The sequence below is a fragment of the Sus scrofa genome, chromosome X (assembly GCF_054392235.1).
Source record: "Sus scrofa isolate SSC_HxYL_T2T_F1_AM1 chromosome X, Sscrofa_HxYL_maternal_Yorkshire_Landrace_v2.0, whole genome shotgun sequence".
Lineage (NCBI taxonomy): Eukaryota > Metazoa > Chordata > Mammalia > Artiodactyla > Suidae > Sus > Sus scrofa.
This window is the reverse complement of record NC_139401.1, coordinates 16,757,028-16,783,333: the sequence shown is the minus strand read 5'-3', so window position 1 is coordinate 16,783,333 and position 26,306 is coordinate 16,757,028. Positions and strand designations below refer to the sequence as shown.

At 46.8% G+C, this 26,306-nt stretch overlaps 2 protein-coding genes across 9 annotated transcripts in view; one reads left to right on the top strand and one right to left on the bottom strand.

Annotated features, from left to right (window-relative positions):
* Positions 1 to 26,306, top strand: part of CTPS2 (CTP synthase 2) — a 131,118-nt gene that overhangs the window by 62,662 nt on the left and 42,150 nt on the right. For 7 of the 8 annotated variants that reach the window (XR_014835783.1, XM_021080709.2, XM_021080708.2 and 4 more), the window contains one exon: positions 22,169 to 22,265. Coding sequence is in view for 6 of the 8 variants with exons in the window: in XM_021080709.2 (XP_020936368.1) it covers positions 22,169 to 22,265 (97 nt within the window). In the remaining 2 variants the exon portion in view is untranslated. Of the gene's footprint in view, positions 1 to 22,168; positions 23,003 to 24,083; positions 25,699 to 26,306 lie in introns of those variants that run through there. The other variant, XR_014835784.1, reaches the window with a different exon arrangement.
* Positions 4,998 to 11,595, bottom strand: S100G (S100 calcium binding protein G; the record flags this gene model as incomplete). The annotated part of the gene is given in 3 exon segments (NM_214140.2): positions 4,998 to 5,249; positions 10,350 to 10,493; positions 11,552 to 11,595. Coding segments are annotated over 2 exon segments (240 nt in total). The 3' UTR covers positions 4,998 to 5,144.

Genomic DNA, 26,306 nt, shown 5'->3' with positions numbered 1-26,306 from the left:
CAGATCCTTAACCCAGTGAGCGAGGCCAGGGATGGAACCCGCAACCTCATGGCTCCTAGTCGGATTCGTTAACCACTGAACCACGACGGGAACTCCCATACCATTTTAAAGTTTAAAAAATGGAAAGTCGAACCATTGTAATTTGGGTACCGTCACTAGTAGGGGGATTCCTATGAAAACCAGAAAGGAATGAAAGATGTGCACTCTTGTGACTAATAACGCAGTTAAAATGAGACTGATGAATGGTGTCTGGGGAGTGAAGCTGGCGCCTTCCTGCCGGTTTGTAGAAATGGGAATCAATACAATCTTTTGGAAAATCAACTAGGCGGTCTGTTTCACAAACCTTAGAAATATTCCTACCCTCTGACTCAGACATTTACTTCTTAGAAATTCTCCGAAGGAAATCTGATATGTTGACAGGGAAGTGAACAGGTATTCATTATAACATTAGTTAGAGGGATCAGAAATGACAGCACTCCAGACGCCCCACAATGGGGAAATGGTTAAGACTAACAAAGGGTGTCCCTCCAGGGAAATATAATTAGTCATTAGAAATATTTAAGGCTTTTGCTGCTATGAGAATGCTCTTGTGTTGAATTAGAATGATACAGATCGCGTTTAAACATTCCCTCAACGGTGTCTAAAAATCTCCTTTGTTTCTCGGTGGAAGGGTTCGAACTCATTTTTCTTTTTTTCTTGTTAATTTTCTGAATGTTTGAAATAGTGTCCAGTGCATTTCCCCAAAGTTAGATGGTCGTATGTTCTGATTATTCCAAAGAAGAGGATTCCAACAGGCTTAGTAGGAAAACCAACAACGTGATGCTTTACCGATGTTTTCTTTTTGTTTAAAACTTTCTTTTCTTTTGCTTCTTTTTGATGGGACACACATCCACAGGGTTGAAAAATGGACAGTGTGCAATAGAATGTAATGTGAGGGCTGGTTCTTCCACCCCTGTCCCTCATCTGCTCGGGGTTTTCTTTGAAACCGAGCAAGGGCTTGTGTGTGCTCGCTGCGCAAAACGCCAAGCCTGAGAGTGGGTGTCTGCGGCAAAGTAAGGGTTTTTTGCTGGGCCCCAAGCAAGAGAGTGGGAGACAAGCCTCAGATGTGCTCCAGCTCAGTCTTCGAGTTAGGGAGTTTTTAAAGGGGAAGAACAGAGATGGGGGGAGCTATTCATTGTCTTGTGACATTTGTTAATCATAGATTTGGGGGTCAGGATGCTTAAGGTTTATGAGTCTCTGGCCGGGTGGTCCATGACCCATGACCCGAGGGTGGGGGGGATTTGTTAGCTCATCTTGCCCCAAAGAAACCATCTGGGAACGTTTTAGTCACCTGACTCTGATTGATTCATGTTCAGTTAGCGCAGGATTGAGGTCAGAGGGGACAAGAACGGGGGGCAGACGGCGGGGGGGTTTAACAGAAGGGTTAACCATAAACTCCGCAGGGGAGTTCAGTTTTAGGGGGACTTGGCTTCTTCTAACATGTAACTCTGATACTAGTTTCTTGTGTGTCCTTTCAGAGATATATATATATATATTTTTGTCTTTTGTCCTTTTAAGGCCGCACCCATGGCATATGGAGGTTTCCAGGCTATGGGTTGAATCGAAGCTGTAGCCGCTGGCCTACACCACAGCCACAGCCACAGCCACATCCACACCAGGTCCGAGCTGCATTTGCGACCTACACCACAGCTCATGGCAATGCCAGATCCTTAACCCACTGAGCGAGGCCAGGGATCAAACCTGCAACCTCATGGTTCCTAGTTGGATTCGTTTCTGCTGCGCCATGACGGGCACTCCTAAATGTTTCTTAGGAAAGGGTGACTTTGACTTGGTTTTCAGAGTTTCTCCCATGTCTGCTGTTTCTTAGAAAATAACCAACTTAAAAGAATTAATATACCGAAGACGTATTTGAACGTGGCACATTCTGCTCCCCCACGTGGTGAACAAGTTGGGAGGGGGCCGCGTGCCCACCTCCGAGTGCCTTCAAGCACACAGTCGAAGCTCCTGGGAAAATGACAGCAGCCCCCTTGACTGACACACACTTTGTCATTTGTTAGGTTAAAAAAATATGACTCAGAGGTAGTGCTTTTCAGGCAGTGATTCTCAACTGGACGGGGAGGCCATAGAGAATCTTTGGGAGGCTTACGTCGTGTGAAACTATGCAATATGCTCATTTCCCACATTTTCGAAAGTGGAAGTAACCCCAGAGCTTTCGGATGTCAATGACAGAAAGTAAAGTGTGGCAATTTTGGCTCTAGAGCATTGAGTTTAAAAGATTTCAGGAGTTCCCGTCGTGGCGCAGTGGTTAACGAATCCGACTAGGAACCATGAGGTTGCGGGTTCGATCCCTGCCCTTGCTCAGTGGGTTAGAGATCCGGCGTTGCCGTGAGCTGTGGTGTAGGTCGCAGACACGGCTCGGATCCCGCGTTGCTGTGGCTCTGGCGTAGGCCGGTGGCTACAGCTCCGATTCGACCCCTAGCCTGGGAACCTCCATGTGCCGCGGGAGCGGCCCAGGAAATAGCAACAACAACAACAACAACAAAGACAAAAAGATTAAAAAAAGAAAAAAAAAAAAAAAAAAAGATTTCAGTTGTTTGAAGATCGCTCAAAGGTATGGGATATTGCTCCCCATGTTACCTGAAAATGGGGTTCGCCTCTTGGTGGGTGTCAAGCCAAAAGACACAGCCAAGCCAGAGAATAGGAGAAGGAAAGATGTATCATTCCTTGCAGCAAGTAAGGAGAACACTGGGTATCTTGGCCAAAGCAGTGTCACCTGAACAGCAAAATTGGGGAAGTTTTAAGCTAAGGGTTACATGCTTTTCATGGAAGGGGTTGGACAGAGTCTAAGCTTTAGTTGATTGAAGTCACAAAGGTCAGAAAAGGTCACCATCACCACCCCTTAGGTTCTAGTTGATCTGGTGGTTAGTGCTTCAGGCTAATCTTTACCATTGAAACAGAACTGGAAGTCTTGTGTGTGTGTGTGTGTGTGTGTCTTTTGTCTTTTTAGGGCCGCACCTGTGGCATATGCAGGTTCCCAGGCTAGGGATCGAATTGGAGCTGTTGCCGCCGGCCTACACCACAGCCACAGCCATGCCAGATCCAAGCCACATCTGGGACCCACACCACAACTCATGGCAGTGCCAGATCCTTGACTCACTGAGCAAGGCCAGGGATCGAACCCATGTCCTTGTGGATGCTAGTGGGGTTCGCTAACCACTAAGCCATGATGGGCACTCCCAGAACTGGAAGTCTTTACAGGGGATATATTACCTTTGCTACCACTTACTTCTCATGCCTGATTCAGTCATTTATTCTGCATTCTTTTGTTACTTTAAGATTATTAATTACAAGAGTTCCCCTCATGGCTCAGTGGAAACAAATCTGACTAGCATCGATGAGGACGGGAGTTCGATCCCTGGCCTTGCTCAGTGGGTTAAGGATCCAGTGTTGCCATAGCTGTGGTGTAGGCCACAGATGTGGCTCAGATCTGGCATTGCTGTGGCTGTGGTTTAGGCTGGTAGCTACGGCTCCGATTCGACCCCTGGCCTGGGAACCTCCCTATGCCGCAGGTGCGGCCCTAAAAAAACCAAAAAAAAAAAAAAAAAAAAAAAAGGTGATTAATTACTGAGACCTGTTCAAGGACAAGCATTGCGGCCAGGCTTGGATCACAAAGTGGCTTAGGCCCAGAATGGCTTCTCCTCTGTCAAGAAAGCCATGCCTGGTTTTTACTCTATCTGCTTACACCCAGGGGGTTAAAACTGCTTTTGAGCGGATGGTGTTGGGTCCAAAAAAAATCTTACTTCATGTCGAAAGCACCAGTATGCACACAGTACATAAACAGATGTACACATAATATATATGTGGAATTAAAATTTCATTGGAGGGGCGATTGGGGAAAAAATGTTTAGCCAGGCTCATTAGGAGGGGCTCATGAATGCAAGTGTTGAGAGACGCTGTGGGAAGGGAGTGTGCGCAGCCTTGATGATTTGTGGCGATTTCTTCTTGTTTTGTTTTGGTTTTTTTTTGTCTTTTTAGGGCGCACCCTTGGCATATGGAGGTTCCCAGGCTAGGGGTCAAGTCAGAGCTTCAGCTGCGGCCTACACCACAGCCACAGCAACGTGGGATCCGTGCCGCATCTGTGACCACATCTCACGGCAATGGCAGATCCTTGACCCACTGAGTGAGGCCAGGGATCGAACCCGCAATCTCATGGTTTCCAGTCGGATTCGTTTCCCCTGCGCCACGACGGGAACTCCTGATTTGTGGCTATTTCTGAGGAGAGGAGAGTGGCGGTCAGGATCAAGACCTGGCTTCCAGGGCACCGCTCTGGTGGCCTGGTGCGGCCAACTTGGATGAACTCGACTTTGCCATTTTAACTATCTGATAAGGGGTAGAAGAACGGCACTCTTGTCTCTCCCCGCCACCCCCTCCCCAGCTGGACCCAACTAATGGCCCTTGAGGGCACGCTGTTAATCGGATCCTGAGACTCTGAGCAGCCCCAGAGCTGGAGGGCCCTGTCTCCTGTCCTGCAGCACATACCAGAACCAAGGCCGCCCCTCAGTAATGGAGCAGAACTGACCCTTGGTCCCAGATTCCTTCTGCTCCCCTAAAGGGTCACTGATCCCAAAGGCAAAGCTGGTGCCGAGAGATGACTTTAAAGCCAAGTGTCCCATGAAGCCTGTTTCTCACCGGCCGTTGCCTACAGTGAAATACGAGTCCACGCTGGGGTTGACGTGAGCCCTGCATGGCTGCGGAGGGAGAGCAGGGAGCGGGTTGTTTGGGAGCGGGTTGTTCTGGTGGATGGGTGGAAGGAGGGCCTTGGTTTGACTCATCAGAATTCTCTCCAAGTTTCCACCACCATCATTAGGGTCTCGGTCAAGATCGTGAAACTATTCTGGGCCTTTTTTTTTTTTTTCTTTATAAATCTAGAAATTCGATGTATCAAATTAAACGTACATTCTCTGGTAAGGCACAGGGGTCAGTACTCGACAAGGTGAGACGTGTCTAAGGAGTTCTTTATTAATTAGACCTCACTGCTGGATCATTAGAATCACCGAGAATTCAGCAGAGACATGGGTGGTTTTGTACAGAGCAGGGCCGCATCCCTTCCAGTCCTTAAAATGGGACTGTTGCGTGTTTTTCCTTCACTGGGATATCTTTTTCACTAACACCTGGAATTCTTCAAAACTAACTTCTCCATCTCCATTCTTGTCCAGTTCCTGAAAGAGGTCATCTAGGGTTCTCGGACCCTGGTTTTAGACAAAAAGGATAAAAGAGAGGAGAGAAAATGAATCAGTTACTGCAGCACATGCTTCGAAATGAGACCTGGGTCTGTGTTTTAAGAAGGCAACGAGTTTTCAGTCACATGTTACATGAGAGGTGAAAAGCCACCGTTAGTTGTAGTATTGCTCCGGGTCATGGAACTGGCTACCCCTTAAAAGAAAAAAAGCCTATATCCTATATTTATTATTTTAAAATTGATAATGTGGGAGTTCCCGTCGTGGCGCAGCAGAAATGAATCCGACTAGGAAGCATGAGGTTGTGGGTTCAATCCCTGGCCTCACTCCATGGTTAAGGATCCGGCGTTGCCGTGAGCTGTGGTGTGGATTGCAGATGCGGCTTGATCTGATGTTGCTGTGGCTGTGGTGTAGGCTGGCAGCAGCAGCTCTGATTGGACCCCTAGCCTGGGAACCTCTATATGCTGCGGGTGCGGCCCTAAAAAGCAAAAATAAATAAGATGAAATAAAATAGATAATGTGTATTTTAAAATAATTTGATTTCCTAGGTAATCTGAATCTGAATTCTTTCGAGAAGGCCCAGGGCTTCCTTCACTTGACTGCCAGGGCCCCGGCCCAAGGTTTCCCTGGGAGCTGCTTTGGCATCTTGCTCCAGGTCTGGGCGGCCTGTGACCTATACTGCCGCTGGCCAGCACCCCCCGCGCCAAGGCTTTTCCTTAGCCTGTGCGGTTCCCCCAGCTGCCCCGTGGGGTAGATCCACTTTACTGATGAAGAAACTGAGACAGCTGCTGACTTGCCCCAGGGCCCCCAGTCAGTAAGTAGAGGGTTTGGGGTTCAAACAATGACTCTAGAGCTCAACTCCTAAATTAGCAACCACCCCGGTTTTCCCCAGGCCCTGGGTTGCCGCCCGCGTCTATGCAATGCAAGATTACTTTGCCAACCTGTGTTTTGACCCCTAAGATTCCTGCACGGACACTTAAGCACTTCGCTCTGATGGCCACCATGCAGAATCACCAGCTGGGCTTGCTGACCTTACTCAACATTGATAGGCAGCCCTACTCCCAGATTTCTGATGCCCCGGGCTTGGAGTGAGACCCGAGAATCTGTATTTCCAACAGCTTCCTGGGTGGTGTTGATGCTGCTGGTCCGGGACTGAGCACTCAGAGAGCCACTGCTTGTTACATCAGATCCTGTTCAGCCTGACTCCCTTGTGACTGACGTTCCTGTAATGACCTGAGCAGACTTGATTTTTTTTTTTTTTTTTTTTTGGTCTTTTTGCCTTTTCTAGGGCCACCCCCGCGGCATATGGAGGTTCCCAGGCTAGGGGTCGAATTGAATCTACGCCAGAGCCACAGCAATTCGGGATCCAAGCCGCATCTGCAACCTACACCACAGCTCACGGCAACGCCGGATCCTTAACCCACTGAGCGAGACCAGGGATCGAACCCGCGACCTCATGATTCCTAGTCGGATTCGTTTACCACTGAGCCACAAAGGGAACTCCCAAGCAGACTTGATTTCTGTCTCTGCTGTAGGGGCGGGAGAATTGTCCTTCCCTTCTAGGTTCTGTGGCTGGTCTTTTAATTACATTGACGTAAGACAGAGTAACAGGAGAAAAATTGAATTACGTACAGTGTACTCCATACAAATATGAGGCCCAAAGGACAGCCAGGTAACTGAGGCTTGAGTAACATCCTGAGCTAAGGATACAGGGGAAGGAAGGCCATTCACAGGAAGGCAGGCATGTTTGGAAAACAGAAGTTCGGCCTGTTAGACACATTTCTTAGGAAAAAAAGGAATCTAGCAAAAGCTCTTCCTGGTACAGGCTCCCCTTTGCAATGGTAATTTAGGCAGTTGAGTGGAAAGAAAAGAGCTTTCCCTGAATCTTCTGAGTTTTGATTGCTTTTGGTTCAAAGTATCTTCATGCTGAAGTGGCATTTCTCTGGGAGACTCGTTCTGAGCCCCTTCGCTGCCGTAAAATTCAAGTCTTAAAATTGTTATAACTGACTTTCACATAAGGAGTCACTGTGGCAAAAGAGTACCTAGGAAACCTACCGAAACAACAGTTTAGTTTATAAATCAGCTTCAAATATTTTTTTTTAGTAGTTCCCCTTTGAGGCCAGGGATTGAACCCGCAACCTCATGGTTCCTAGTTGGATTCGTTTCCGCTGTGCCACAACGGGAACTCCTACATCAAGGTACCTTTTAACCTCTAAGATTCCTGCAAAGATACTCGGCACTTGGCCTATGTTCACAAGACCAGACTGTAAGTTAGTTATTTATTCAGCATCTGTGTTGCAAATACCAAGCACTGTTTTCCTGAAGCATTTGCTAGATTCTTTTTTTTTTTTTTTGTATTCTCATTTGTTAAAGATATTATGCGGTTTTAAGAAATATTGGCTTGAACTAGTTTATCATATCTAACAAAAGAAATTATATGCCTCCCTATCATATGCGAAGTATCTCTGTGACTTTTAATTTCTCTAAGACTCTAGTGAGCATAGTCTTCAGCAATAATTATATTACAACTATCAACTGCCAACTACTCTTTACTCGCCCAAGGCTGAAATACATTTCTCAACAACAGAGGTAGCTGTATAGTGAACACATATTGTCATATGTGTCGTATTGTAATTCCAAGTTGTCTTATACTGAAATCAATGCTGTTTAAGGAAGGACACTTTTTTTTTTTAATTTTAAGGACTGAGAAGGCAGCAATTTTTTGGTCCCCATTTGCTAGATTCTAAACCATACAAGGTGATGATGTACGAAGAATATAGCTCAGGAAACCTTAGAAATCCGTATGGAAATATAGTCAGTACATGACTTGGTGAAAGCTGTTAAACTTTTCAAAACTTACCGTTAGTCTTCCTCCCTTTATCCAAATTATGTCGTATATGCTTTTTACAGAAAATACATAAAATACAGAAAAGTTCACCAATCTTACCTTTTAAAACAACGTATCAGATTATTTTTCTTCTTTTTTTTTTTTTTTTTGTCCTTCTGTCTTTTCTAGGGCTGCACCTGCAGCATATGGAGGTTCCCAGGCCAGGGGTCTCATTGGAGCTGTAGTTGCTGGCCTACGCCAGAGCCACAGCAACGCGGGACCCGAGCCGCGTCTGTGACCTACACCATAGCTCACAGCAACGCTGGATCCTTAACCCACTGAGCAAGGCCAGGGATCGAACCCGCAACCTCATGGTTCCTAGTCGGATTCATTAACTGCTGAGCCATTCCAGGAACTCCTATTTTTCTTCTTTTGATTATTTTGTATTATTCCTACTATTATTATTTTTATTCCTTTCAGAGAAATTTAAGAGTTTTTTTTTTTTAAAAGAGTTGAATCTTTCTCAGAAACATTTGTAATTTTTATTTTTTTAGGGGGCCGTACTTGCAGCATGTGGAAGTTCCCAGGCCAGGGATCAAACCCATGTCACAGCAGTGACCTGAGCCACAGCAGTGACAATGCCAGATCCTTAACCTACTAGGTCATGAGGTAGCCCCAGAAACATTTGTTTTTATTTTTAGTTAAGAAGTCTCTTTTTTCTGCTAGTGGCTTTCACTTTTTAAAAGTTATCATATATTTTACCTCTAAGAAAATATCAATTATTAGATCATGGAATTCAGCTACTTCTCTTTTTAGTACTAAAAATAAACCTCAGGGAAATGCTATAAAATTTGGTTGTGATGATTGTTGTACAACTATAAATGTAATAAGATTCATTGAGAAAAAAATAAAATAAAAACAAACCTCAGGAGTTGCTGATGACTCAGTGGGTTAAGGATGTGGCGTCGGTACTGCTGTGGCTTCATTTGCTTCTGTGGCTCGAGTTGGATCCCTGGCCCAGGAATTTCCATATACCATGAGCATGGCAAACAAAACAAAACCAAACCTCTGAAACCCTAAAACAGAAACCTCAACAACTAAAACCAGAAACCTTCTCACATGTCATATTGGCAGAAGGGACATTTCTGGTTAAAACCTGAGAACTAAATTCTTAAGTTAGAGCTAAATAGGAGTTCCCGTCGTGGCTCAGTGGTTAACGAATCCGACTAAGAACCATGACGTTGCGGGTTTGATCCCTGGCCTCACTCAGTGGGTTAAGGATCCGGCGTTGGCACGAGCTGTGGTGTAGGTTGCAGGCGCGGCTCGCATCTGGTGTTGCTGTGGCTCTGGTGTAGGCCGGCGGCTACAGCTCCGATTGGACCCCTAGCCTAGGAACCTCCATATGCCGAGGGTGTGGCCCTAGAAAATACAAAAAGACAAAAAAAAAAAAAAAAAAAAAAAGAGCTAAATAGCAGGCAAGTCAAATGTAACAGTTTGTCTTGCACAGTCACTTGCACTTTGAAGATGATTTTTAGTTCCAACAGAACGAAGTGTATTGGAACAAAGATACTCAGCCTTTCCCTCGTCCTTGTTACCTCTAGATGCATTTTGATCTTGGCAACTCTGGGATGGTTTTGCTGAGAAACTTTATGGCTAAGTCTAAGGAAATGTAGTCCTTTCCTCAAAGTTGTTTAGCAGTGCATGGTTGCTCATTAACACAAATTTAGGCGCTTAACACAAATGAACACAAACGTAAATGCTTTTGAAATAGAAATGGGTGTTGCCAGGGGGCAATTTATCAGCTTGAAGCTGGTTTTCTTAACAGACTGCCACGTAAGTGCGGGTCTAGTTGAGAGATCCTACCTATAACGGAGAAGCACGTCCAAGTTCAACTCCTGTAATTTTGCAGCCTCTTTGTTTTCCTAAAGCCTGGCACAGAGGTGCTGAGTCCAGGCTGGAGGCCCTGGCGTGTGTGCTTAGCGACCTGCCGGTCTTCCAGGCCTAGCTTGGTCACAGCAGGATCTTCCGTTTGCTCGGGTCAAGGCTGTGGGTGATAGAAGGCGTAGCCCGTGCTTTCTAGAAGCTTGCCATCTGAAGCGTGGATGCACACATTCAAGTGCCCTCCCTCAGGGGCTGCTGGCGCCTTGGCTGCTGGGTGCTCGGCCCCAGATGGAGCTCCGATCCGTATCACAGACCTCAGTCTCCGGGCATCCTTCCCTCTCCCGCCCCTCTCCCCCCCGCCCCCCCATCACCACCTGCCCGCAGGCTCTGTGCTTGGCACTCACTTTCAGTAAACTGGGGAATTCAGCCTGAATCAGTTGCTTCAGCTCCTCCTTCGACAGCTGGTTTGGATCCCCTTCTTTGGCTGCATATTTTTCAAAAATGCTCTTCAGTTCTGCAGGAGACTTTTGGGCACTCATTTTGGTGTCCTGTAAATGGAGAAAGACATGAACTTACCAAAAAGCCGAAGTGGGGTTTTATACTTATCATTGCCAGCGGGAGGTGAGTGCGTTGGCGGGGAGGGGGGGGTGCTGTTTCCCTGGCACAGGTGAGAGAGAATAAAGAAAAGGGGAGGGTGAGGATAAAGAGGAGAAGGAGAGAAGGGGCGGGGAACTGTGGGAACGACAATGCACCAGTGACTGCTCACACCTTTTTTTTTTTTTTTTTTTTTTTTCCAGTCTTTTTAAGGCTGCATCCATGGCATATGGAAGTTCCCGGGCTAGGGGTTGAATCAGAGCTGTAGCCGCCGGCCTACACCACAGCCACGTTGGATCCGAGCTGAGTCTGCCATCTACACCACAGCTCAAGGCAATGCCAGATCCTTAACCTACTGAGTGAGGCCAGGGAATGAAGCCCCCTCTTGCTGGATACTGGTCGGGGTGATTACCACCGAGCCACAGTGGGAACTCCTGCTAACATCTTTAAAAAAAAAAAAAAAAAATCTTAGGAGTTCCTTTTGTGGCTGAGCAGGTTAAGAACCTGACTAGTATCCATGAGGATTCGGGTTCGATCCCTGGCCTCGCTCAGTGGGTTAAGGGGCCGGCGTGGCCTTGAGCTGGGGTGTAGATGGCAGACTCGGCTCGGATCCAGCGTGGCTGTGGTGTAAGCTGGCAGCTGCAGCTCAGATTCGACCCCTAGCCTGGGAACTTCATATGTCCCAGGTACAGCTGTAAAAAGACAAAGAAATATACATATATTTAAAATAGAAGAATCATCTTAGATAGTACATTCAGTGTCTGTTCTTCGAGTACATCTGTTAGAAGAGAGTCTCTGGCGCCAAACGCTTTTACTAGTAACTTGGACATTCTTCACTTTTCATGTACGTGCTCTGCACTCTGTAGGCTGTGGTCTTAAAGAAACTCGACCACAGCTTCTAGCCTCTGAAGTTACCGGTGACGTTTTTAGATGGCACAAACCCACTTTGTTCTTTCCCACCGTTCTGAAAGGCAGCTGGAGGAGGTGCGGGTAGCACTCAAATCCCACTTACCTGGTCGTCCAGTCGTGCGGCAGCTGAAAGAATCAAATAGGAGTGTAAGGAGCTGAGCAGGATCCTGCGACTTTTATAGTCTTTGCAGACACACCACCCTGATTATGAAATTTTCCTTTTGTTTGCCATTTAAGGGTAATTATTAATGATTTTTGAAACCTAAGCTTAAGACTGCATGAACTTCATAATTAAGGGCAAGATCCAATAAAGGGTCACCTCCCCAGTTGCTTAATGGGTCAGAGTCTCAAGAGTCAGTTTGCATTCTTTACCCCTTAGATTATATTTTCCTTCCAATATGGAATTAGCATATTTGCTCACTGTTGATGGTTCAGAAAGCTCAAATATGGAGGGCTGGGTCTTTCAGTTTAGTTGCATATTTAGGCTTGAAAAAAATAATTTTCTTCCCATCAAGAAAAAAAAGGCTGAAATAGATGATCAAATACTACACAGCTTTAAAAATTTCCATATAGCTTTTTTACAGAAAAATTTTTTTTTCGTCTTTTTGTCTTTTTAGAGCCACACCCACAGCATATGGAGGTTCCCAGGCTAGGGGTCGAATCGGAGCTGTAGCCACCAGCCTACACCATAGCCACAGCAATGCCAGATCCGAGCCACGTTTGCGACTTATACCACAGCTCAACAGCAAAGCTGGATCCTTAACCTATAATCGAGGCCAGGGATCAAACCCACAACCTCATGGTTCCTAGTCAGATTGGTTAACCACTGAGCCACGACGGGAACTCCAAAAATTGCCATATAGCTTTTGAAGTCCTTCTGATGTTTTGTACTTCTTCGGTACTTAAATATTTGGATAACTAAATGAATGAATAAAGTATCATTGGGAAGCAGGTTTAAGAAGTGAGGGGAAGATGCACGGTAATTTGTGGCTTTATGTGGCAAAGCAAGACGGCCAAGTCGCATGGTCATTTTTCAACTTCTTCATTATTTGTTCTTCCCATATGTACTTTTTATTCCTTATTGCTTTTTCTTGCCAAATCTATTTTGTTAATCATTCTAAAAACCTGTGAAAGTACTTGACTGACTTTTATTCCGTTGGAAATACTTCAAACTTTTGGAACTGCCAGCATTTAAAATTGGAGACTAAATTTATTTCTCTTGAAAAGAGTTCCATGAAAGAATTAGGACATTTCCAGGGAACATTGATCCAATGCTGACTATAACTCCCCAGAAGGGGTTCCAGGTGAACTTTAAAGCACTCATCAACAGCTTTTATTTTTATTTTATTTTATTTTTGGTCTTTATTTTTTCAGGGCCTCACCCGTGACATATGGAGGTTCCCAGGCTAGGGAGCTGTAGCTGCTGTCCATCGCCACAGCCACAGCCACGCCAGATCCACCTGCACCACAGCTCATGGCAACACCAGATCCTTAACCCACTGAGCAAGGTCAGAGATCAAACCCGTGTCCTCATGGATACTAGTTGGGTTTGTTACAGCTGAGTCACAATGGGAACTCCATCAGTAGCTTTTAAACACTCGTACGTGTCCACACCATTTTGTTTTTTGGCTGCGCCAGTGGCATGAGGCAGTTCCTGGGCCAGGGATCAAACCTGTGCCCAAGTAGTGACCTGAGCCACAGCAGTGATACCACTGGGTCCTTAACCTGCTGAGCCACTGGGGAACTCCCACATCCACACTTTTTATGGACCTTTTATATTTTTATTTAATTTTCTATAACCTTTCATTATATTACGTACAAATTCAGGACTAAAATATTGACTGTATTTCTCTCTGATGTTTTTCGGTTCTAAAATTCCAAGTTGTTATTTACTTTGGAGAGCAAATGTGAAATCTTAGATATAGAGTTCCTTAAAAGCTCTCATCGATCCTGAGCCCTGACAGTTGCCTGCACCTCAGCTGTCTTGTCTATGTTATTCTCACTTTTATTGCAGATTATTTAACTTTGATATGCATCAGTACTGACTAGGTATGAACTCACTTTTTAAAGTAAAGATAGGCATTTTGCTTTTAGTTGTAAAATTTTATAGAAAAGCATTCTGTTTTTGGCAATGTCTTTTGATCAAGATTTTAGAGAACTTCTTGTGTTTTTAGATTTATGCTCTGTTTAATCTGAGAGAAAGGAAGCTTTTGTTGAAGTCATAACAAGAAATATCTTTTTCCTCCAACACCTTTTTTTTTTTTTTTTTTTTTTTTTTTCTATTTTAGGACCACACCCGTGGCATATGGAGGTTCCCAGGCTAGGGGTCTAATTGAAGCTGCTGCCGTCAGCCTACACCACAGCCACAGCAATGCCAGATCCTTAACCCACCGGGCAAGGCCAGGGATGGAACCCGCATTCTCATGGATGCTAGTCAGTTTCCTTTCTACTGAGCCACGATGGGAACTCCCCTCCAACACCTTTTAAAAAAAATTTCAGGGGTTCCCATCATGGCGCAGCGGAAACGAATCTAACTAGGAACCATGAGGTTGAGGGTTCGATCCCTGGCCTCGCTTGATGGGTTGAGGATCCGGCATTGCCATGAGCCGTGGTGTAGGTCGCAGATGCAGCTGGGATCTGGCCTTGCTCTGGCTCTGGCGTAGGCCATCGGCTACAGCTCCGATTCGACCCCTAGCCTGGGAACCTCTGTGTGCCATGGGTGCGGCCCTAGAAGAAACATTAAAAAAAAAAAATTGTTTTTTTCAAATCTACAGGAAAGTTGCAGGAAAAGTCAATGAATACTGACCCACCTTTTGCCTAGATTCACTAATCGCTAACATTTCCACGTTTGCTTTCTCTCTCTATGGACAGACTTCCACCCCCCATTTGAGAATCAGTTACAGACATTCAAACACGTCCCCCTAAATAGCTCAGCATCTTATCTTCTAAGGACAAGGACATTCTCCTACACAACCATTATGCCGTTATCACAGCCCGTGTTCAAATCTCCCCAGTTGTGAAATAGCATCTTAAATCACCTGTTCTCTCAAATTAACCACTGGTGAGCTGAGATCAACACAGCAGTTGTTTTATTTCTTGCCTGTTTTGAAGAAACGATTTTAATTGGTATATATCATCTTAATAACAATGTAATATATAACTGTATGCTTTTAATAAGTCTATGTTATATGCCATGTGTTATATATAACACATGACATATATTGTATATGTGACACCTGTGTGAGCGCGTGTGTATATAAAATTACTGCCAAGAAACACATGTGAAACAGTAGTGGTTAACAGTCTTTTAGGCCACTCGTTTCCAGTTCGAGGGCTGACCTCCGATTAAAACAGGCCATGTGCTGCTTGTTGTCAGAAGTTAGGCTGTGGTACATGCTAGCTGAAGTGGAAAAACACCCTGTCTGTCTTCTTAGATTTTCACTTACTCACATCTGGCAGTCACATCTCTCGTCTCTTATTTTTCTTGTTACCTGTAGACTCGGGCGTGCCGTGGGAAACACAAAATCCGCCAATAGATATTCTCATGAAACATTAACTACAAATAGTTGGAAATGGGCGATAAATACAGGGCGTGTTCAAAAGAGTGCATTTTGAAACCAGAGAAGGGGAAAAAATGACCTGTACCAGATTGGTAATGGAAAAAAAGGAGAGGCAAAGGTTCTTTCACCTCGCTGGTCAATTGCTTGATCTTTGGACAGACTTCAGTTTTTCCTAGGAAAGCCAAGAGTCATTTATTTGACAAGCTCAGGGTACCACAGGCCTCCCTGGCCGGTCACGCTTCTCGAACCACAGCAGCCGTGCCTCGAAAAGCACCTGGGGAAGAGGGTGCAGTGTCCGCAGCCAGGCCCTGCGGAGCCAAATGGATGTCAGATGCCGTCTGTGGCTTCATGTTGTCGTTGATGCTGAGCTTCCAGAGAGATCCTGACTGCTTAAGCGCTGCTCTCCCTAAAAGGGACCCCCCTCCCCACCAAGGTCACTTTCTTCTGCCCCCCGGGGGCGCCTGAGTTTGCAGGGCCTCCTAACTGTACCCGCGCCTCCTGCAGGCTGCTGCTCCCTGTGGGCGGTGCGCTGCACCCAGCCTGTCACCTCCAGAAACCCTACAGCACCCCTGCGAAGTGGATGCTGCTGTCACCTCCCGTCTATAGAGACGGTCAGGGACCCATTCAGTCACATCATTGGGGAGTGGCAGAGCCGGGGCCCAAATGCAGGGCCAGCCTGCACCCTCAGCCACCAGGCCTCCTGCCTCGTCCCGGGAGCAGGGCTTCTGTGAGGAGAGCTGGCCCACGGGAGTGTGAGGCCCAGAGGCAGGACAGACATGGGTGTCCCGGCCATGCCTGAGGTGTATGAATGTTCTTTTCTTGATAGAAATAACATCGACCTTCTCTTACTGGTGGAAAAAAACCAAATTTAAAAAAACAAGGAGGAGTTCCCGTTGTGGTGCAGCAGAAACGAATCCGACTAGGAACCATGTGGTGGCGGGTTCGATCCCTGGCCTTGCTCAGTGGGTTAAGGATCTGGCGTTGCTGTGGCTGTGGTGTAGGCCGGCAGCTGTAGCTCCGATTGGACTCCTAGCCTGGGACGCTCCATATGCCACAGGTGTGGCCCTAAAAAGCAAAAACAAACAAAAAACAAAAGCAAGGAAATGTATGCGTATCTGTAGGACCGCTCAGTGCTTTCACCATTGTGGGTTCCGTCCTTGCGCTGCCCCTGTGCTGCAGGTCAGGAACACAGGGAAAGAAGGGCCCTGCATCAGCTGAGGTGGGCCCCGCTTCCCCCCCAACCCTGCACCTTGGTTTCAGAGACCCTCCCCTCCTCTTAGGCCCAGCGACCAGTCCTTCGGTCCCCTCTGTTAGGTTTTGATTAAAATCCAGGGAGATTCAACGACGGACACGTGTTCCCAGCCTGCCACTGTGCCGGACCCTGGTGCAGCTGGAGATGATGTAGTCGTCGTGCGTGAGGAGCCCCGGGTTTAGTTTCTGAGAGGAGGTGCGTAGGTGGAAGAATGGACGTTAAAGCTGTCCACGACATTTTTTCTTTTTTTTGTCTTTTTGCCTTTTGGGCCGCACCCGCGGCACATGGAGGTTCCCAGGCTAGGGGTCGAATTGGAGCTCTAGCCACTGGCCTACACCACAGCCACAGCAACTCGGGATCTGAGCTGCATCTGCGACCTACACCACGGCTCACAGCCTTGCCGGATCGTTAACCCACTGAGCAAGGCCAGGGATCAAACCCGCAACCTCATGGTTCCTAGTCGGATTTGTTAACCACTGCACCACAAAGGGAACTCCTCAAAGCTGCACACAATAAAGGACTGTATTAGTCTCCTACCTCTGCCGTACCAGAGACCCACCAACCCAGTGACAGATTATTTTCTTACAGGCCTGGAGCTCAGAAGTGGGTCAGCAGGGCTGCATTTCTGCTGGCCGTGCCAGAGCAGAATCTGTGTCTTTGCCTGGTGTAGCTTCTAGAGACTGTCCGCCCTTTCCTTCAGCTTCCAAGCCTCTTCTGTTCTCACTCCTGCTCGCTCTGACCTCTGCTGCGTTGTCACATCTCCACCTCGGATTCTGACCCTCTGCTTCCTCTTCTGAAGACCCTCTGGTTGCATTGGGAGTTCCCGTCGTGGCACAGTGGTTAACGAATCCAAGTAGGAACCATGAGGTTGCGGGTTCGATCCCTGGCTTCGCTCAGTGGGTTAGGGATCTGGTGTTGCCGTGAGCTGTGGTGTAGGTTGCAGACGCAGCTCAGATCCAGCATTGCTGTGGCTCTGGTGTAGGCCTTTGGCTACAGCTCCGATTCAAACCCTAGTCTGGGAACCTCCATATGCCACGGGAGCAGCCAAGAAATGGCGAAAAACAAACAAGCAAAACCTCCTCTGGTTGCATTGGGTCCAACCTGATGAGCCCCAGATAATCTTCCCATTGCCAGAGCCTTCATTTGAGCAGGACTGGGACATCTTCGGGGGGCCGTTATTTAACTTACCTCCTATTGAAAACGAGTTTCCGTGGTGTGGGTCATTTGTTTGGTCGGGTGAGCATAGCAGTGGCACTGAGTCCGGGGCAGTCAGGAGAACTGGGGGTGCCCCTAAGTCTCGAGCGCTGTCTCAGGGCCAGGAGTGGAGAGGCACTATGTGTGTGGTGGGATTGAGGGGACAGGAGCAGAGGCGCCTTCGGCCGTGGAACCTTCTAGCTGAGGGAGAAAGCACGGGTTAGCGTGTGTAGGGGGAGCATAGACGGTTCCTGAACGAGGCGGATCCTGAGCGCTGCGAGGGAGGGTTTAGACTTAATCTGCGGTGACAGAGGCCCCTGTAGCTGGCCAGCCGTGTGCCACAGTATTGGGTGACATAATAGTGATAGAAACTGGGTTCATACTTTGTGCTCAACTTGATTAGGACTCGTAGAGCATCCACATCAGAAGCAGCACTTGAGGAATATCCTAGACCGTCTCCAGGAATCTCTGTGTGCGTGTCGCCTAAGAGATGGGACGTGGTATGCTGGGGGGCTCCGCTTCCCTAGGGTCCCCAGATGCAGTGCCCCCAGTCCAGGGACAGGAGGGAAGCTGGTGTGACGAGGCTCCTCCGTCAGAAAGGGCAGAGGCTCCCGCTCCCTGCCGCGGGGCCATTGGAGAATTTCGTCTTTGATAAGAGAACCCGACTCCCGTCGCCTGTTGAGGGGACGCCTGACGTCTTGAACCCATTGCACCGTAATCGTGGGCCGCAGAAACTTTGGCAAAGGTTAATTAGGGCCGTGTTTATCCTTACGTGGTGCTTTTACATCTCCTAAAGCGTTATCACCACCCATATTCGTTACTTATTGATCATTTTTTATTTTTCTTCTGCTCTGTGGCTTGGTTCCAAGAAAGGACAAGTCTGTAGTGGAGATCGGATGACAGCTTGTATTTAGGCAAAAGCAGACCGGGCTGAGGCGATTCTTTGGCCTTGGCAGAGGCATTTTCCTCTTCGATGCAAAAGCTATGGTATTTTGGAGCTGTGGCGATTGAAGCTTAGGCACACCTGAGGTTCTTTTCTTTAACCACGCCGCCGGCAAAGATAACAGTTAGCTTTTGAAACTGTGCTGTTCTCCTGTCACGGGCCTTTTGTGAAAGGAATGCCAGAACAGAGGCGTTCCCCCTCTTTTTGTTGCTGGATCAGACTGCTGGTAACCCGAGAGGCAGTCCTGTTGTCATCCTTAGAGTAGCAGGACCACCTGACCGCTCTGCAGGGGAGGTGGGTGGGCCAGGCTTGGCCGAAAAGGCCCCCCGTGTTCCCCGCCTTCCGCAGCCACCCGCTCCCAGCGTGTTTGGGTTCCACCAGCTGGCACCTGGCCTGGCCGTTCTTCCGCTGAGTGTGCAGTGGGCGTCTCTGGCTGAGGGCTCCTTGCTCCGCTTTGCTCCTTCCACCTCCATGCAGGGCACCATTCGGAGCTGGACAGCAGCTTCCCTCTGCTCCCCCGTCTCTGCCTCCGATGGTTTCCGTGCCAGCAGGCTTTAGTCAGAGCATCACCGTGGCTGTTCACCTTGGGATTCCTGTCTGTGCTATCATTTCAGGAGGGGGTCGTGTTTATTGCTTCGGCAACCAGCAGGGATAATGTGAATTCATACCCTAGTGGGAAAGCCTACACAATGGATTTCACTATTTGGGCCTTCAATTTGTGTTTTCGTTAAAGTAATATTATGTTTAAAGTCGAAAAAGCCAGCAGTTCCGAAAGGAAACTGCCGTAATGAAAAAATTCAGTAATCCCCCCCTCCTGTCTCCCACCCTCAACTCTTAGAGCTGTTTCTCCTGATCGTTCCCTCCAGGTTTCTAAATAATACTCTTCATATTGGCCTTTCGGGAATTTCCAGACGGCCCCTGTGTTGGAGGAGGAGTTAAGATCCTTAGGCAGCCCTGTGTCCACTGCCTGTAGCTTTGGAGATATTTCTTTTGGAAGTATTTTCTTGCCTTGGGTTTGTCGGGTTCATCCCAAGCAAGCAGTAAGGCACGTTTCCTGTTCTTGGTTGGGTCATTTGACTCCATTCTCAGTGGTTCATACCAGAACATTCCTTGAACTCCAAACATGCAACTGAACAAGCTGCATTAAAAGATTGTTCCTGCGTGGAAACCCCCAGTGCAGTAGGGAAGGGTGATTTGCAGCATCGCAGCCCACTTAAAGAAGAGAGCAGGGGAGTTGGCTGCGGTGGTCTTCCGAAAGGGCTGAGGTTGTCTTCAGCTGAGGGGGAAACTGAGGCTGTGCATAAACCCAGGACTTCTCACGAATCTGTGGCAGGTAGCATAGTCTTATCTGCCCTTTCTTGGAAACTACATAGGAGCGGAGCATTTACAAGCAGCTCAGCTTTCTGAGTTGGAAGCTGATGCCCTTTCTCACCTCACTCCCATAATACTTAATCTAGCCATAATCAGCCGACCGAGGGGTGTAGTCAAATTTTTTCTCTCCAGCCCTTCCACTCAGTGACTCTGGGGCCGCAGGGTTCAAATGGCTCAGAAGGTTCTTCTGGGGGCACTGATAAGATCTGACAAGTTCTTGGAAAATTCCAGTAGTCGTGGATTCCTATAGAGCAATATGCGGCAGTTAGGGTATAGAAAAAACAAGGAAAGAAAGGTTTTATGAGCGGAAACTTGAGCAATTCCATTAGAACAGGTTAACTCACCCACTGTACTCTGTTCTAACAACTTAAAAAAAAAAAAAAAAAAAGGTGAAACAGAAGCATGAGATTGTCAGGAACCAAACTGAGAAAGCAGAGCAATGGCCAGCAAGAACGGGCTTTTCATAAACATCACACGTTTCTGCATTTCCGTGGATTAATCTTAAATGGGAAATTATTTGCTCTGGGTTCATTCCATCATCGATGCATTCATTCAGTGCATACCCGACGCCGGTTCCGCGGTGCTCAGGGCTGGGACTGCCGTGGTGTGGAAGAGCACAAGGTGCCGGCGCTCTCAGGATTCACAGTCGTGCACAGAAAGCGCTCTACACGCACAAACTGAGGGCAGCACCGAGGTGGGGAAGGTGTTGATAGAGGACCCTGACTGCGCTCTGGCGTCAGGAAATAGCCACTCCCAGAGAAGAGCTTAATGTTAAGGAGGGTTTGGAGTTCCCGTCGGGGCGCAGTGGTTAACGAATCCGACTAGGAACCATGAGGTTGTGGGTTCGGTTCCTGGCCTTGCCCAGTGGGTTAAGGATCCGGCGTTGCCGTGAGCTGTGGTGTAGGTCGCAGGTACGGCTTGGATCCCGCATTGCTGTGGCTGTGGTGTAGGCCGGCGGCTACAGCTCTGATTCGACCCCTAGCCTGGGGACCTCCATGTGCGGAGGGAGTGGCCCTAAAAAGACAAAAAAAAAAAAAAAAAAAAAAAAAAGAAAAAGAAAAAAAAGGTGAAGGAGGGTTTAATTTAGAAAAGAGAGTAGGGGAGTGGGAGATTTTCCAAGTCCCCATAGTGGGCGGAAAAGAAGATGCCCCTGAGAAGCTGAGGGAAGGCTCGGTGACCAGAGCTCAGGGTGGGAAGGCAAAGGCATGGCAAGTGAGGCTGAAAAGCCAGGCTGGGCCAGGGCCCCACAGTCAAGGATTTCAAGCTGGAGAGAAATATCACCACCTCTGTGCCTGCAGCACGCGGGGTGGCAGGGGCCCTGTGAACACAGGGCTCAGCTCGCACCGTAAGCTCTGGCCGCAGCCTGATGAGGGGCTGTGGATGGATGCAGGATGTCGGGAGCAGATAAATGGATGGGACTTGATACACTGGATATTAGGGATGGGGAGAGGGAGAGATCCAGGGTGGTGCTTAGGTTTCTGACCTATCGAATGTGCTAGAATGGGTGATTTTTTTGGTCTTTTTGTCTTTTTAGGGCTGCACCCGCGGCATATGGAGGTTCCCAGGCTTGGGGTCGAAGGGGAGCTACAGCTACGCAGGATCCAAGCCGTGTCTATGACCTACACCACAGCTCAGGGCAATGCCAGATCCCCAACCCACTGAGCGAGGCCACGGATCGAACCGGCAACCTCATGGTTCCTAATCAGTTTCGTTAACCACTGAGCCGAGATGGGAACTCCGATTGATTTTTTTTTTTTTTTTAAAGGAATCCTTCTAAATGATTTTCTAGAAATAAGTACAGCCGGCCCTCTGAGTCCATGGGTTCGGCATTCATGAATACTGCCAGTGGACCGTCCTGTGCTGTTTTATATGAGGGATTGGAGCATCCGAGGATTTTGGTACCTGCAGGGGTCCTGGAACTCATCCCGCATGGATCCCAGGGGATGGCTGTCCTTTTGGTTTACTTTTCCAGAATGGACAGATTTGCCCGTGGAAAATCTTTGGGGAATGAAGTGGGCAGTAGGAGAGGGTTGTTATTATGGGTAAAGACCAAAGCAGAAGGTCCTAGAAGGCCAGAACTTGAAGTGTGAACATTGCCTGGAACTGACAGTTTGAGTAATGACAGGAGGAAGGTCATAAAGATGCTCCCGATACATTTTTTTTTTTTTTTTTACCTGTGATTTGAATGAAAGATGAGAAGCAGAGACGAAAAGGCAGCACACCGTGAGAAGTGTAGAAAAGCGTGACCGTAGTTGAATAGGAAAATGGGAAGAAACCATCAGATTTTATTGTTTAGGGAACATCCTTACCCAGTGAGCATTCCCCTAAAGGTCACGCTTGAATCTGGGGAAATGACATTTTTTACAAGATGGCAAAACCGGTCTTGTTTTGTTTTCTAAGGTGATTGACATGCCGGAACACAACCCTGGCAATTTGGGAGGAACGATGAGGCTGGGAATAAGAAGAACGGTTTTCAAAACTGAAAATTCAATATTAAGTAAGTGTCTCCGATGGTTTGTTTTATAACACAGTGCGTGTCGGGTGTCATTCGCATGACCGTACCAGCCACAGCCTGCCTGCCGTCCGTCTGTCCCCCTCTGTCCTGCCCTGCCAGCCTCTGCCCCTTCTCACTTGCTCCCCTGTGCCCTCCCTGGCTGGGCCTTCTGCTGCCCCACTCCTCTCCCTGGAAGCGCTGGTAGAACACACGTGAATGCTCCTTCTCACTGCCCCGGCCCCTGTGCCCTGGCTGGAGCCCGTCTTTTCTGACCTTCTTGCGGAGGGCTCAGAAGTCCCTTTCCCTGCCCCGCAGCAGCTCCAGCCGGGGAGGCGGAGGTAGTGCTTCACCAGCTGAGACTGGCTGATCTTCTACTCCCAATAAGGTGATTCTAATTTCTGTGGAACATTTTCCCCTAGATTAGCATATGCTATGAGAATAACTTAATACAATGCCAAAGCCCTCACTGCAACTTAATAAATACATCTGAGTGCCTGTGCTGCCTTGTACGCAGTGTCCTCAATTCTGGAGTACAGTGGCGACCAGGACAGATGCCAGCCCTGCTTCCTGCCCCCCTGGGCTGACTGCACAGGAGGGGACCCAGGGATCCTGGGTGTCCAGCATTGTTCCTGTAAAGTTAAAAGAGTACCTTAGAAAAATGCCTTCTTGCGGTCCTGTCGTGGCTCAGTGGTTAATGAGTCTGACTAGGAACCATGAGGTCTCGGGTTCGATCCCTGGCTGTGCTCAGTGGGTTAAGGATCCGGCATTGCCATGAACTGTGGTGTGGGTCGCAGACAGGGTTCGGATCCTGCATTGCTGTGGCTCTGGCGTAGGCTGGCGGCTACACCTCCGATTAGATCCCTAGCCTGAGAACCTCCATATGCTGCCGATTCGGCCCTAGAGAAGACAGAAAGACAAAAAAAAGAAAAAGAAAAGAAAAATGCCTTCTTTGCTCAAAGGGGATTAAGACTAGAAATATGAGCTTTTTCTTTAAGGCTAATAAACAGTCTCTAAGGAATAGAAAGCTTCCTAGCAAGAAGGAAATTTAAAAAGGAAAAGTTTCAGGAGTTCCCACTGTGGCACAGAGGAAACATCTGACTAGTATTCATGAGGATGCAGGTTCGATTCCTGGCCTCGCCCAGTGGGTCAGGGATTTGGCATTGCCATGAGCTGTGGTGTAGGCTGGCATCTATAGCTCAATTTCACTCCTAGCCTGGGAACTTCCATATGCCCTAAAAAAAAAAAAAAAGGAGATGTTTCAAAGTGCACACATTTCCTTACTTTGTCTGGATGAGAAGCCATTGTTCTCTAAGTAACGTTTTTTTTTTTTTTTTTTTAAGAATATAAAAGTTTTTTTCTTCATGGGTATTAGCAATGATTCTTTGGCTTTCACATATTTCCAGAAGCTTTGAAACCTTGTTCAAATAGTGGTCTCAGTGGCAAAAATGGTTAGTGAGACATTTCAACTTTTAAAATTCTATGTGCTATAGAAGTTCAGTTATAATCATACTAGGCTTTTTAAAAAGAGATTGTGTTCAATATATTTAAATTTTTGATCTGTCTTGATGGAAATAAGACTGATTTAGGATTTGTTTTTCTTTACAGTAGACATAAAAGTAGCTTTGGTGATTTTTATACATCTTTTTTTTTTTGGTCTTTTTTTTTAGTGCCGCACCCACGGCACATGGAGGTTCCCAGGCTAGGGGTCATATTGCAGCTGCAGCTGCCGGCCTACACCACAGCCACAGCAATATAGGATCTGAGCCTCATCTGCGACCTACACTACAGCTCACAGCAATGCCGGATCCTTAACCCACTGAGCAAGGCCAGCAGTTAGTTACCTGTGTCCTCATGGATACTAATCAGATTCATTTCCACTGAGCCACGATGGGAACTCCAATTTTTATGAATCTTAAACACAACACCACCAAAGCTTGTTGCTTAAACATCTTTTGCCTGCTCCGAAAAAACTTTTTGAACAAGTTTATTATTAAGATATAACTTACACATCATACAATTCATAGAGGTGTTAAAAGTGTACTATTCACTGTTTTGGATTCTTTTTTAAAAATTTTATGGAGGCAAGATGATATACCAAAAACTGTACGTATTTCACAAATCAATACAGTCATACGTTAAAAAGTTAAGGCATTGAACTTGAGTTTTCTGAAGTGGAGGTTCTAGGTATAAATTGATTTGTTTATATACTAATCCTCATTGGCCCTGTTTATCACAAGTGTGTCCCTGGAGCCTCACTGCCGTCCTGCCTGCTCTGTGTGTGTCTCGTCTTTGCAGAGGCTTTTTTTATTTTATTTTTATTTTTATTTTTTTTTGTCTTTTTGCCATTTCTTGGGCCGCTCCCGTGGCATATGGAGGTTCCCAGGCTAGGGGTCGAATTGGAGCTGTAGTCTATGGCCTACGCCAGAGCCACAGCAACGCGGGATCCGAGCCGCGTCTGCAACCTACACCACAGCTCACGGCAACGCCGGATCCTTAACCCACTGAGCAAGGTGAGGGACCGAACCTCATGGCTCCTAGTCGGATTCATTAACCACTGCGCCACGACGGGAACTCCGCAGAGGGTTTTTTTAAATAAAAGGACTAATGGCAGCACGTGGGGAGCCATTTGAAAAAAGATATTTTTCTAAACCACATTTCTCTAGCCCTTCAGCTAATTATTAACTGCATGCTCATGGTCTTTTCTTTTTTCTTTTTTTCGGCCCCATTCGCACCATGTGGAAGTTCCTGGGCTAGGGCTTGAACCCACGCTGCAGCAGTGACCTGAAGCCACAGCAGTGACAGTGCCAGATCCTTAACTCCTAGGCCACCAGGGAACTGTTGAAAACTATGAATTTCATTGTTGGTTTTTCTTTTAAAAAATTATTTTATTGAGGTATGATTGACATACAAAAAGCTGTACTTATTTCATGTATACAACTTAATGAGTTGAACTCGAGTTTTCTAAAGTGAGGATTATACGTATAAATCAATTTGGACAAAAGTTCGAATGACCAGTCACCATATGCTCTGTTGATAAGACATGTGTCCCTGGAGGCTCAGTCGTCCTGCATTCTCTGTATGTGTGTGTCGTCTTTGTCCTCAGAGGTTTTTCCTTATTAAAGGACTAAGGACAGCATGTGAATTGCCTGAGCTGGTTCAGGGCTCTTTAGAAATAAGACAGTTTTCTGGAGGTCCCATTGTGGCACAGTGGAAATGAATCCGACTAGGAACCATGAGGTTACCGGTTCGATCCCTGGCCTCGCTCAGTGGGTTAAGGATCCAGCGTTGCCCTGAGCTGTGGTGTAGACCAGCAGCTGTAGTTCCGATGAGACCCCTGGCCTGGGAACCTCCATATGCTGCAGGTGTGGCCCTAAAAAGACAAAAACCCCCCAAAAAAATAAATGAATAAAAGCCAAAAAAAAAAAAAAAAAAGAAATAAGACACTTTTCTAAACTACATTTCTAATTAGTAATTGCATATTCATGGTCTTCTCTACACTTTCCCGTCCTTAGTTTTTATACAGTCTGTTATAGTAGCAAACTTTTTCATGTATCTAGCCTTCATGTCTATTATTTGGACATATATTTAATTGAGTCAAGGAACCATAATATACTGATTCATTTCCTATGGGTAAACATTTCAGGTTGTTTCTGGCATTTTATTAGAAAAATGCTGATGTGAACACCTTGACCCCGATGTTCTTTTGTCCTTTTGATTGTTTGCTTAGGATAGATTTTCAGGAGTCAGACTCTTTTATCAAAGGGTATGAATGCTTTTATGACTTGATAATTCTGCTGCATTGTTTGAAAGAGGTGAACCAGTTCATAAAGATGTTAACTGCACCATCATGTTCTTGCTTTCTCTAGTCCTTTTGCCAGTAATTTTACTGTTTTTCTTTTTGCTCTTTTAACAAGAACAAAAAGGGCCTTGTATCATTGTACTGTAATTTGCATTTCTTTTCATTTCTGCAAAGTGGAAATTCTCCCTTTCCAGATGTTGTTTTCCTTGTGTGTACGCTGCCCATGCCTGAACTCTTCACTCGCA